Source organism: Prunus avium, chromosome 3, assembly GCF_965620075.1.
Source record: "Prunus avium chromosome 3, drPruAviu1.hap1.1, whole genome shotgun sequence".
NCBI classification, from domain to species: Eukaryota; Viridiplantae; Streptophyta; class Magnoliopsida; order Rosales; family Rosaceae; genus Prunus; species Prunus avium.
In genome coordinates, this window is record NC_142286.1 from 25,033,683 (window position 1) to 25,047,928 (window position 14,246).

A 14,246-nucleotide genomic window follows, 5' to 3' on the forward strand; every position below is an offset into this window, starting at 1 on the left:
TTTCAAAACTTATACGAGCATCCTTTGAGATTTAAAATTGTTATCACAAAAACCTTTTTTGTTCATTATTCATCTAAAAATTGATAATTTCGTAAATAAAAAACTTATGCAAATGACAAAATCAAGCTCAATAAATATATGCAATCTAGTCTCAGAGACTAACCCTTTTTTTTTCTAGAATATTTTTTTAGCTTAAAAGTAACTTCGTCAGAGGCTAACTTTTTTTTTTTTGGGTTCTTAGATCTAGGTCCAAAATGATTAGCTGTCATTGGGTCTTGTCCTCGTGTTTTTGATTTTAGATGTAGGTTCTTTGACATTTATTACTTTTTTGTTGTGTCGATTTTACCCTTTAAGGTAAATAAGGAAAATACATTGAAAATCTAAATTTAATGCATTATTTCCTTGAAATTGAATTCCAAATTTTGAATTTTGAATTTTTTTTCCTTGATAATATTCCTAATATATAGATAAAATACAATTTAATCAATAAAAAATAAAGACTCACATATTATACCAATCAATCAGACAAGCACCCACATTAAATTATGTACCTGACATACAGGTCAATAATGTTAATACATACAAGTATTTATGTACCTACCTTACAGGTTATAAGTGTTTTTTTCTTGAGTTTTCTTAAGCAGTTTTTTCTGGAGGTTCATAATTATATACATACGTACATGTCTTCCATGTAATAGTGTTTTTTTTTTTTTTTTCCAAATAAATTTTGTATGGATTTTTATCTCAGTTGAGTTTAAGGATCCATACCAAGATATTATATGAGTTCAATTAGTTGGGTTAGAGTGTATAACTACCTAGACTAGAGGTAATTTATGAATTTAATTACCTGGAGTAGAGGTAATTTATGGGTTTAATTACCTGCATACTGCATACTGCATACGAGGTGTATGCATAGGTACCTTACCTATTGTTAAGGTATGAAGTTTTTATGAACTCTTATTACAAATTTTTATGTCGGTATACCTTGGGAAAATTTCAGAATTCAATAAATAGATTTGTAATTAAATTCAAATCAAATATGATAATTAATATCCTACAAATCAATAACTTACCAGTTTTAGGAATTCATAATATACCTGAACCCTATTTATTTTTGAGGTGCATAACTGGAACAAAAAATAAAAAATAAAAAAAAGTAAATATCAATAAATTGATATAGGCATGTAATCTTATGTGGAGCAAAAGTCAAAGGACTTGGATCAACAACAATTTCTACGTGGATTGCACCCAAAATCTCTCCTCATAATTGGACTTATGCCAAATTTTTTTTTTTTGGGGGTCAAATACAATAATAACCTTTTGTAGATTATTGGATGTCTCACTATTTTTGGTTTGTGGACATTTTTGTCATAATGTTCTTTGGTGAAGCATACTTGTGACACCATAGATAATGGTCTGGCTTTATAATAATAGAGAATAAGTTGCACAGAACAATGAGCTATAATGAGAGGTATAAGTTTTCAAAGATGGGGGTCACCAACCGCACCTAACATGAATATTTTTTTGTCTCAAATTATTCTAATTCACAACTAAAAACTTGTTTAAGTTCATAAAAATTCACTCAGGAATTACCGAAAATGGTCAATATAGGTTTAGATTGATCTTCAGAAAGAAAAAAAAAATTGAACAAATTCAAACCCTAAATTTTTTTATAGCTTGATTTCTCTACGAGATGGCTTTTCAATTTCTAGAAAGTATTTTTCTGAAAAACAAACGAGTTGTTGTTTCCAAAATCACTTGAAATTAATTGACAGGATTATTTATTTATTTTTGAGAATGAAGTTGACAGAATGCTGAAATTTTCTTAAGATTGTAAATAGAAAATTTGAAAAAAATAGAGACCAAATTTGAAAAATATGAGCCAAAATCGGAAACATATAAAAGTCACCCCAATGAAAATATCGCAAGGTAAAAAGAAGGAAAGAAAGAAACTATGATCTTTCATTTATTTATTATTGAAGGTCGCTATTCCTTAAGAAGCGGGGACGGACGGGTTTCAATAAAAACGCGTTAATGTAAACATTCAAGTGCCAAACAACCCCCATTAAACATCTTCAACCCAACCGACTTCAACTGTTTTTCAGTAGAGAGAGGGAGGGAGGGAGAGAGAGAGAGAGAGAGAGAGAAGAGGAGTGTGTTTGTGTTGTGTGTGTGTGTTTTGTTGACTGAGAAAATAGCCGGCGATTGCCGTCCCCTATTATTTAAAATTTTAATTATAAATATTTAACTTTTGAATACGCGTTGAACAATGAACCCAAAACCACACAAAGCCAGTCTCCTTCTTGGTAATTCAAGCCTTTGTCAATCGATTTCTCAATCGCTTCTCTGTGCTTTCACTGTTCCAGGTATTATGTATTTATTCGTCTCATTTATTCCAAAATTTTCATACGTACACTTAGTGTAGTTGTAATCCATAGCACTAAGCAGAGCCTATAATTTTCTGGGTTTGCTCAATTTTTTTTTTTGTTGTAAAAATAAATCGAGATTCTTTTGCAAGTTCGTATCTTTAAGGGTCCTGTTGAATTTGGCAATTGGGTATTGGGTAAATTTGAAAATTTCAAATAATAGAAGTTTATTGGAGGTGTGAAGTAGTTCATTATCCCTTAGATTCTTTCTAATGGAGTTGGGTAAAGAAGGAGGTTTTGTGAAGGTTTGGATTGTTTTCGAGTGGTAGATTTTGCTTGTCAAGGAGGGTTTTGTGGGGGTGTGTATTTTTGTTTATATAGCAAAATGGGTTTAATATGTTCCAAGCCTTCGGCCGTTGAAGATAGCCGGGAAAGCCCACCAAAAAGATCATCTTCGAGTTTGAGTAAGCAGCGCTCGGAGAGGAAGACTTCGCGGTTGAATTCTTCAAAAAGAAAGGAGGCGGTTTGGACTAAAGATCAATTGGGTGGTGGTGGTGATGTGAAAGTTATGTTGATGGATAAGAAAGTCAGTGGTTCAATGCGATTGTATGATCAGAATAAGAGTAAGAAGATAGAGAAGGCTGATGTTGCTGTTCTGGATCATCCGGGTTCAAGAAGAATTGTGAATGCTACAGTGGCTGAGCAAGTTGCTGCAGGATGGCCAGCTTGGCTCTCTGCAGCTGCCGGTGAAGCTATCAATGGATGGATACCACGGCGTGCTGATACTTTTGAGAAGTTAAATAAAGTATGTCTGATTCTTTACTTGTTACGGGATGTATCTTATAATATTGCATTGTGTAGGGAATAAACTTACAAGAACTGGAAAAAAAATTGGTCTGTCATCTAAATGATATGATAATTCTTTGCTAGTTACTTTAATTGTTTGATTAATTACTCTTGTTCGTGTTGGTATTTATCAGTTCCTGCCTTTTTTTGTTTGCATGTTGTGGCATCTCCTTCTTTCAGATCGGCCAAGGAACTTATAGTAGTGTTTACAAGGCTCGTGATGTCTTGAACGATACATTTGTTGCTTTAAAAAAAGTCAGATTTGATAATCTTGATCCTGAGAGTGTCAAGTTTATGGCAAGAGAGATCCTTTTCTTGCGTAGGCTTGATCATCCTAATATAATAAAATTGCAAGGATTGATCACAGCACGGACATCTAGCAGCTTGTACCTTGTTTTTGAATATATGGAACATGATCTTACAGGACTTGGATCAAGCCCAAGCATTAAGTTCTCTGAACCTCAGGTAGTCTTTTGCTTTTACAGTTCTCTTACAGTTCTTATCTTTGTGGTACTGTCGTTTAAAGGAGAAATGTGGATAGAGCATTTTTAATGCACCCTCTACCATATATCTGTGCAAATATAATAGCCTATTAACAGAGAATGGAAAAGAGGCCCCTGTATAATCGATAATCAGAAATTAATTTAAGGTTTACTTAGCCTGTTACTTGATATCTAATTCTAGGGTTTTTTTATTTTAAAATTTTCATTTTAGGTTAAATGTTACATGAAGCAACTTCTAAGTGGACTTGATCACTGTCATAGTCATGGTGTTTTGCATCGTGACATAAAGGGGTCAAATCTTCTAATTGACAACAGTGGCATCTTGAAAATTGCGGACTTTGGCTTGGCAAGCTTTTATGATCCTCATCACAGTGTTCCATTGACAAGCCGTGTGGTGACTCTTTGGTATCGACCTCCAGAACTTTTACTTGGAGCCTCTAAATATGGGGTTGCAGTGGATTTATGGAGTACGGGTTGCATACTAGGAGAATTGTATTCTGGAAAGCCTATCCTGCCGGGAAAAACAGAGGTAAGATATTTAATAATTTTACCCCCTGAAATTCATCCATTCTTCATGCCCTTATGGGCCACATCGAATTATTATTTGACTACTTTCATATTCTTGTAAAATTATTACAGATTAAATCATTATAAAATGAGAATAGAACTGAAAGATCTCTTCGAGTTCTAGATTTTTATTTCAAAATTGCAGATGATATTGAGTATATGACTAATTATGCCCAATTCTTTGATCGTACGCAACTAATAATTGTTATGATATGATGACAACATAGTTCAGGAAATTTCAGATTGGACCATATATGCTCATAACCCCCCACCCTACCCCCGAATTAACTACACCAGAAACTTTAAGTTGATTTTATGGGTCTTGATGTTTCTCAGGGATGTATATCTACTGTTTATTTGGGTAGCAAGCTTATGTCCGTGGCATGTGTTTGACATGTTCCATGGTTAGTGTGAGGCATAGGCAACAATTCCTGTTCTTCCAGTTACATTTCTCCTCATTGTCTGTTTCACATTAAAGTGAACTTCCTCTTCTTCTTCTTGTGTCTTCTGACAGATACACATAAACACATACGTTCTTTCATTAAATGTATCATAATAGTATGATATTCAGATGGTGTCTATTGATTTTGTATTTTCTTGTTGTAGGTTGAACAGTTGCATAAAATTTTCAAGCTCTGTGGTTCGCCATCTGAGGAGTATTGGCGTAAATTGCACTTACGAAATTCAACAGTGATCAAGCCTCCACAACCTTATAGAAGATGCTTGGCAGAGACTTTTAAGGACCTTCCCGCTGCTGCTGTGCATCTTATGGAAATTTTACTTTCTGTTGATCCTACTGATCGAGGAACTGCTGCTATTGCTCTTGAGAGTGAGGTGTGCAGGATTTATTTTGTAAAAACTGCAACAAAAGTAATACGAAATGCTGATATATGAGATTCCTAAATGTTTGCAGGCATTCTTAAATTCATATTTTTTCCCCTGGAAATTTAGGAAATTTATATATATGTATATATGTTTTTGTTTTAATTTTAATTTTACTCCTAGTTGGTAGTTACAAAAAGCCTCTTCTTTGAAATTGTTTTAATATATTTTTGTTTCTACAGTTCTTCACCACAAAGCCTCTTCCCTGTGATCCTTCAAGTTTACCCAAGTACCCTCCCAGCAAAGAGATTGATGCCAAATTGCGAGAGGAAGAAGCTAGAAGGTACATCTTATTCTTAATACTCTTTTGGACAAAGATGATGCAAAGGTTAATCTTTGTTTGTGCACTTCTTTTAGGAAGGGAGCAATTGGAGGAAGGGGTCAGAAGGTAGACCTGGGCTGGAGACCACAACCTCCAGCAGTTTCAGGAACAAATGCTAATGCTGAGTTAATTGCGTCAGTCCAGGTAACTTCAAATAAGTTTCGAATCTTGGTGTTTCAATTTGGTTTAAAGTCTGATATTGTTTGACGTTGAAGTGAACTACCAAAGACCAAAAGATTTTTTTTGTAAGTTCTGGTGAAAATTGAAATTGTAATTTTGTATGCAAAATGATGTTTGAACTTATTTTGGAATTTTGAGTGTCGGATTGGAACTTAACTCTGCTGCCTAAGATTATCTGTCTACTGATTCAAGCCGCTCAGATGAAAAATTATGGCAGTTTGCCACAGTGCTGGTTGGCTTGACTTTTGTTTTGAGTATTTTTACTTTGAGCATGAGTCAGATCACTTTTGAGGGAGATCAGATAGGATAGGAGACATGCGATGAACAAATGAAGGAAAATCCTTAAAACTAAAACCTAAGAAAAGCCTATTCAGAATTGTTTTTGTTTTTTGTTTTATGAATCATTTCATATATATTTTGTCCTCCCTCCCTCACATCTAGTATCCTTCTTCTTACCATTCTCTCTGTTTACTACATCTTCGATAAAAAATTAAAACCAAATACAGAATTGTTACCAAATGAGTTCTTAATTTTTGTGCCATGCTAGGCCAAGTTTTGTGGTGACTGCCAATAGAACATGGCCCCTTCATTTCTGAACTCTTGGACTTCTTATTTTTCTACATTTTGTACTTAAAGACTTGGTGAATGTGTTGATGGCTTAATCATCTCTATTTTGGGCTTCTTGTCTTTTGTATTTTTCCAAGCAGTGAATCCTTCACTTACAACTGACAATTGTTTCAGGGTTGTGGATCTTTAAATTTACAACATTTGAAATTCTGTCATATCTGATGTTAGCAGAAATAACTAGGGATATGAGGCTTGTATTTAGGTAAATCACATTGGAGGGCTACTGGCCTAGATTGCCATTTGTACTGTGTGTCTAGATACACTTAAAAATCAAGTAGCTTATATCTGTTTGCAGGAGGAGGAATTTATGAACTGTTATTCCGATATTGTGTGTTCATATTTACGGAAGGTTCTTACAAAATTTCTTGGATGTACATTTACATAAAACTTGTATTCATGTTTCTCTAATCTATGTTGAGTGCCATGGAGGTTTTCTCTTCCAATATTTGCAAATAACTTTAATTTCTCTGGTCTTTATTTTGATAACAGAGATCTCTATTCTCTGTTTACATACATTTTAGTTCTTTCTGACGTCATTTGCGGTCTAACTACAGAGAAGACAAGGCCATTCTAACCAAAAGATGCGAAGTGAAATGTTCAACCCTCACAGGGAGGAAGCTGTTTCTGGTTTTCTGGTTGATCCAACTAAACATTTGCGAACAGATAAAGACGCTAGAAAAGATTTGTCGGAGCACCACAATAAGAGGACTTCAGTTTCAGGACCACTAGTCCATGGGCCCGGATGGCCCAAGTCTGGGAAGGAATGTAATGATTCTCTTATGAGTTCAAATAGAGCCAACTTGTCAAAATTGTCTGGTTTAGTATTGGCAAGGACTTCGTTGTCTGAAGACCAACAAGAGAAACCTGGTCCGTCAGGGCCAGAAACAACAAAACAAGTAGGTGGGGTTCCTGGGTCATTTGATGTGGAGGAGTCCACAAAAAATCAGGAGCGGATGCGTTATGCACAGAGAATTGCCAGGTCTCGTCAAATGGAAGATGAGAAGGCCTGCATTAAAGAACCAAATATGGTTAGTTTTGTTTTTCTTATTAAAATTTTCTAATTTCATATCACAAATAATTATTCTCAGTTTTTGTTAGCTGAACCTAAATTATTCTTCAAAATTCTTTTCAGCATGGTCGTGGGCCGAAGGGAAACAAAATTTATGTGTCTGGTCCTTTACTTGTTTCGTCGAACAATGTTGATAAGATGCTTAAAGAACATGACCGTCGGATCCAAGAACATGCTTGGCGAGCACGACTTGACAAGAATAGACCTGGGAAACAAGGGACAGAAAATCCAACATTTGCTTCTAGGCATTGAGGTGGATAAGCTATGGAAGTAAACATATTTTTTTATGGTCTTCATGGAGCTGAATCCCTGGAACCCATTGACCTCGTAAAACACACACACAAACACACAGGGAGATAAGCTCCTCTCTAATTTGGTATTGTTCCCTGTACAGTGATCACTTGTGTAAGAGATGGTCTTTCTTTAGTTCCACTATTTTACTTGGTAGATAACTTATCTGATCTGAAATGGCCAATTTTGAAGAAGTGGATGTTGCTTTAGACCATATTCTATATACTGACCTACATATTAGTCCAAATCCCTCTGGCAGCCATTTCAGAATGAATCTGTTATTCTGTTTGTAGCAATTTATTCTTCGTACATACAAAATTCTTCATAATGTAAATCAAAATTTCTCTTTATTTAATTTGGTGTGTTGCTTTTCCTGACATTAGGGCAAAGGGTTATCCTTCGTTTTAACAGGTCTCTCTCTCTTTACATTTGCAGAAGAAATCAAACAAAACATGTTGAACTTCAAAACATTGAAATGATAGTTTCATTTCAATTTCCGACTATTATTTTAAAGAATGAAACAGTTTATAACATGTTTTAAAGAATCAAATACTATCTGAAGTCTCTTTGAGGGTGTTGAAGGATCTAGACATCTATACTTTTTTGAATATATTTTTTTCAACAATTAGTTTACAGTAAACTGGGCACACGAGAGAGGGACATCTTCATCGATTTTATCTTTAAACATTACATTTCTCTAGAAGGTAATCCTCGAGTGCAGATAGCCGCATGCCAGCCGGGAGATTAACTAAGAAAATTTAGTTCAGAGACTTTCTTTGTGCGATGAGCATTAAATTAATAACTGTTACATAAGAAAGAATTACAAACAAAGCAGTGCGATGGTCTCTACATAATATGATGTTTGCCCATATCTTCGTAGCTTGGATATTTTGAATTTATCTTTCAGCAAATAAAGTGCTAAACAAGTATCAAAATCCTATCTGCATGTTTGAATTTTGACACAACTCTACAACTAGATTGAATGGACATTACTACTTTCATTCCTTGATTGCAAGGTCAAAATCACAACTTGTTTGATTTTCCGTTTGCAAGCCGTCAATGGGCATGAAAGTCAATAAAGGTACCTTCAAATTCAAATAATCCCATTAACAATTTGCCGGCTGCAATCCATGACCATGATCTGTTGTCTGGGAGACTAAGACTACCTCAAACTTGGTATCTTTCCAGACACAAGTGCAATACACGTACCTTTTTGCCAAAGAAGTCAATTAAGGTACCTTCAAATATCCTAATAAAATTTTAAAAAAGGACCCCACGACCATGATGATGTTTCAAACAAAAACAAAAGCAAAAAAAAAAAAAAGATGTTTCAAACAAAAACAAAAGCATGTTTCCAAGAAACAAACTTGTTTTGACATACAAGTTCTTTTTGGTTGGTTTCCACGGCACCTTCTACAGTGCACCAGGTGCACCCATGCACCATTTGTCCTTTATGATGCTCCTAGATTTTTTAAAAAATTGGTTACCGGTTATACAAGTTATCAAGTTTCCACTTTTTGAAAATGTAATTGCATAAGGGTCATGCAATTATGCCCTTCCTGTTTGGCAATTGGCATATGATTGGATAGTGATTTACAGTAGTTTAGATATGAGAGTACCATAACATTGTAAGAGGATCCTAAAACTTATAAGTTACAAGATTTGGGCAGCTGTTTACAAGTTTTTGAACTATGATTACAACATTAGGGTTCACCTAATTCATAGTATTGTAAACATCCCAGTTTACAAGTATAAGGACCCAATTTACCATCAGAATGTTCCTATTTACCCTAATATTGTACTACATGTCTTTATCTTTGTAAATTACGATGTTACAAGATTAAGGATGGGTTTTACAATGTTCTGGAATATAACTATCCATAAAAGAGTAATACAAGACCTTAGTATTGTAAACATCCGAGTTTACAAGTATAAGGACCCAATTTACCATCCGAATGTTCCCATTTACCCTAATATTGTACTACATGTCTTTATCTTTGTAAATTACTATATTACAAGATTAATGATGCATTTTACAATCAAATGGAACATAACTGTCCAAAACCGAGTAAAACAAGACCTTAATATAGTAAAAGTTTGTGTTTACACATATAAGGACTCAATTTACTTTCCTAATGTCCATAGTTACCTTAATATTGTACTAAACGTCCTTCTCTTTGTAAATTACGATATTACAAGATTAAGGATGGGTTTTACAATGTTCTGGAACATAACTATCCATAAAAGAGTAATACAAGACCTTAGTATTGTAAACATCCGAGTTTACAAGTATAAGGACCCAATTTACCATCCGAATGTTCCCATTTACCCTAATATTGTACTACATGTCTTTATTTTTGTAAATTTCGATATTACAAGATTAAGGATGCATTTTACAATCACATGGAATATAACTGTCCAAAACCGAGTAAAACAAGACCTTAATATAGTAAACGTTTGTGTTTACACGTATAAGGACCCAATTTACTTTCTCAATGTCCCTAGTTACCTTAATATTGTAATACATGTCCATCTCTTTGTAAATTACGAAATTACCATAATAAGGATGGGTTTTACAATCTCCTGGAACATAACTATCCTAAATAGAGTAATACGAGACCTTAATATTGTAAACATTCATGTTTACAATACTAAGGACCCAATTTACCTTCCGAATGTTCCCCTTGACCCTAATGTTGTACTACATGTCTTTATATTTGTAAAGTACGATATTACAAGATTAATGATGCATTTTACAATCATATGGAACATACCTGTCCAAAACGGAGTAAAACAAGACCTTAATATAGTAAACGTTTGTGTTTACACGTATAAGGACCCAATTTACTTTCTCAATGTCCCTAGTTACCTTAATATTGTAATACATGTCTATCTCTTTGTAAATTACGAAATTACCATAATAAGGATGGGTTTTACAATCTCCTGGAACATAACTATCCTAAATAGAGTAATACGAGACCTTAATATTGTAAACATCCATGTTTACAATACTAAGGACCCAATTTACCTTCTGAATGTTCCCATTTACCCTAATATTGTACTACATGTCTTTATCTTTGTAAATTACGATATTACAAGATTAAGGAGGCATTTTACAATCATATGGAACATAATTGTCCAAAACCGAGTAAAACAAGACCTCAATATAGTAAACGTTTGTGTTTACACGTATAAGGACTCAATTTACTGTCCTAATGTCCCTAGTTACCTTAATATTGTACTAGATGTCTTTATCCTTGTAAATTACAATATTACAAGATTACGGATGGGTTTTACAATTCTATGGAACAATTTACAACGAATTTTTTGTCAATTGCATTATTCGTTTGCAATTTCCAACTAACTGTTTGTCAATTGCATTATTCCTTTGCATTTTCGATCTAACTGTTTGTCAATTACATTATTACCTTTTCATCTTAGGTGAGGCAATCTATCAGTGCCCTTTCCATCTTATGGTCACTTCCTTTGGAATTAACTAATTGAACCCATTGAGATAGAACAATACACGATCATATTTGACATCATTATATAATAAGTCTATAGCATCAAACAAATTACAGTAAGCAAAAGCTAAGCTAAGAATATATAAGCTTACAATTGTACTGCTCAGATGATTGAGAAATATACAGAAGCTTTGATTTCTTTCTTCTATTGCTCTCTTTGTTCTCTCTCTCTCTTCCCTTCCTTTCTTCTATTCTTGAATAATCAAACCTTCATTTTAACAAGCCCAACTAAAGAAGAGAGAGAAGAAGAGACACGAGTCGTGCGAAGAAAAAAAGATAGAAGTGCCAAGAAGAGGAAGAGATAGAAGTCGCAGGAAAGCCTTCTTTCTTTTCAGATTTCTCTTCTTTTTTTTTCCTTTTTTTAACTTGGAGCAACCCATTTAACCGGTCACTCACTATTAAGCAATGTTTTTATGCATTCTACTAAGTTTTTTTGCACATAGATTACAACCTTTTGAACATACAATTAATTATGAAGGATTTATCATTAGTGAGAGATTCTATGTTTCATAATTGTGCAAAGATAACAATTATTGCAAGACTGAAATGCAAATAGGACTACTTTGATTGTCAATTGCACTACTGGAATGCAAATTACACTACCTGTTTGTCAATTACATTGACAAATCACATATTATATTTACATTTTCAATTAATTGTGCATAGATAATGGCAATTGCTCGACTTGAATGCAAATAGTACTACTTTGTTTGTCAATTGCACGACTGGAATGCAAATGGAACTGGCTGTTTGTCAATTACATTGACAAATCACATATTGTATATACTTTCTCAAAATTGAAAAGACTATCAATAACATGGCAATATACATACACTAATCTGAAAATACAACTTTATGGTACAATGCCCATTCACAATGCTAATGGGATGATTGTTTCAATTGGCACATAAACTATGATATAACAGTCAAATTTACTTTAAAAGCTTATTCTCAATGGTACTATATCCTCATCAAAGCCAACATAAACTTCATTCATGTAATTGAAAGTATTGTTCAATACATTCACTCTACAATCTATCCTCTGTTGTTGAGCATCTCTAAAACTACATAAGCAGCTTTCTCAACTTGTTCTTTGGCTTCCTCTAAGCCTCTCTTCTTCTCAAGACTCTGCTCTTTGCACTTCTCTATCTCTTCGGTTATTCGGCCAGAATTCTCATCAATTTCGCTAAAAAAAAAACAGATCGCCATCAGAACTTTATAATATGCAGAACGATCAAACAGCTCCTTGAAATTAAAATCAAAATTGAAAACTAACTCTCAACCACCTTGATGGCCTTAATTTAACAGAAAAAATCATCTACCTCAACCCCCAATTCAATTTAGAAACCCTAATTCGACAAGCCTAATTTAATAGAAAAAATCCTAAATTTTGAGCAATAAAAATTATATATCCTTGCATTTAGCTCCTAAAACTATAATTGCAGGGTCATGAATCACTTATCCCTCAAATTAAATGGAAATCTCATCATTCACAATTCGAACTTTAACTGGTTTCGAGCTTATAAATACTTGACCAACTAAAAACAGACCAAATTTATATTCAAAAGAGAAAAAGATGTAATTTCACGCTAAAAACATACCAAAACAGAGAGAGAGAGAGAGAGAGAGAGAGAGAGAGAGAGAGAGAGAGAGAGAGAGAGAGAGAGAGAATGCAACCAGATTATCATAAATTTATATATTGCAGACCCGAAAAAGGGCCACACCATAGAGAAAACCAATCATCTCAAAAGAAAGCAATTATAATGAATGTATTGCCTATTTCATCAGAATTTATTACAAAAAAATTACATCAACAGCAACCAAACCACTTTTAACATTGTTGAAATAAGCTAATTGGTAGTTTATTACAAGAAGTAACATCACCAATGAAAAACAGAGGAACTAATTTACCCCATCCTTCCTAAGGAAAAAAATAATCTGACCCCCATCAACCAAGATTTCATTTCATGATCACAAGTACGCCCAAAAATGATTCTGAGCCAAGGAGAATGTTAAAAGACCAAGCAGCAGAGATATTTTATAACACAAGGCAAAATAATATCTGCAACATCATGCATCCCCTTAAAATCCTCTATCAAGCATTTCAATTTACCCCACAAACCTCCTACAGCTCAATGAGAACAAAAGCCCCAAATTTACAGCAAACAAAACCTAATTCTATAAATTCAAGTTGAAATACAGAGGAATTGGAGGAAGCAACCACATTCGTACTTGATATTGATATGAGAAAGGGAGCTAGCTGAGATAGAGGAGCGCCTGTGAAGTGAAGTTTTGAATCAGAGAGAGTTAGCAGAGCAAGAGAAGCTGACATTACTAAATCTGCATCTAGTTCAACACTAATATGAAATCATCACCTTGTCTCCAAATTAATGGTCCAAATACAAATTAAAAAGATCAAAACCTGCACAGACCATAGCCCAAAATTAAAACCTAAAACTTACAATATAAATTAGAAAACTCAAACCTTGAATAATTAAAATTATCTTTTGGCATAGGGAGAGTGATGCCCATAAGAATGCCCATCACTAAACTTTCTGGCTAAGATGGTTTCAATTTCACAAAATTGAAACCCCAAACTTTCTATTTCAAAGGATTCCCATCACGCACAGATTTGTGCCCACCCATGTTTGGTGCTCATATCTAAGAGAGAGAGAGAGAGAGAGAGAGAGAGAGAGAGAGAGAGAGAGAGAGAGAGAGAGAGAGAGAGAGAGAGAGAGAGAGGGAGAGAGAGAGAGAGAGCACGCCAGAGCTATAGAGAAAGAGAATCGAGTGAGACAGAGAGTGAAGGCTGAAACGATTGAGAGAGAGAGAGAGAGAGAGAGATAGACGGCAGGGATTGAGCAAAATGGGGGTTTAGATTGGGGCTGAGATTTTTGGTATGGGTTTGGTTTAGAAACGAAGCCTGGGAAGGAAATTGAGAGACCATGAGATATAGAGATGAGAGAGACAATTATGGAGAAGAAAGAGAGAGATACCTGAGAGGAGAGGAGTCGCTGTCTCGTCGTCACAGGAGGAGGAGAAGAAAGAGAGAGAAGAGAAACCTTACCC

At 34.4% G+C, this 14,246-nt stretch overlaps 1 protein-coding gene and 1 long non-coding RNA gene across 2 annotated transcripts; one reads left to right on the plus strand and one right to left on the minus strand.

Annotated features, from left to right (window-relative positions):
* Positions 1-2,034: 2,034 nt before the first annotated feature.
* Positions 2,035-8,008, plus strand: LOC110766977 (putative serine/threonine-protein kinase At1g54610). The gene is made up of 8 exons (XM_021970401.2): positions 2,035-3,171; positions 3,393-3,677; positions 3,927-4,244; positions 4,889-5,116; positions 5,347-5,447; positions 5,522-5,630; positions 6,848-7,321; positions 7,426-8,008. The coding sequence occupies exons 1-8, from the start codon at positions 2,752-2,754 to the stop codon at positions 7,612-7,614; spliced, it is 2,124 nt and encodes a 707-aa protein (XP_021826093.1). The 5' UTR covers positions 2,035-2,751; the 3' UTR covers positions 7,615-8,008.
* A 4,137-nt stretch (positions 8,009-12,145) lies between these two features.
* Positions 12,146-14,218, minus strand: LOC148295783 (uncharacterized). Its single transcript, XR_015834384.1, has 4 exons — positions 14,174-14,218; positions 13,553-13,599; positions 13,410-13,454; positions 12,146-12,363 (listed from the first exon to the last, which is right to left on the minus strand). It is a non-coding gene; the product is annotated as an uncharacterized LOC148295783 (long non-coding RNA).
* Between the last annotated feature and the right edge of the window lie 28 nt (positions 14,219-14,246).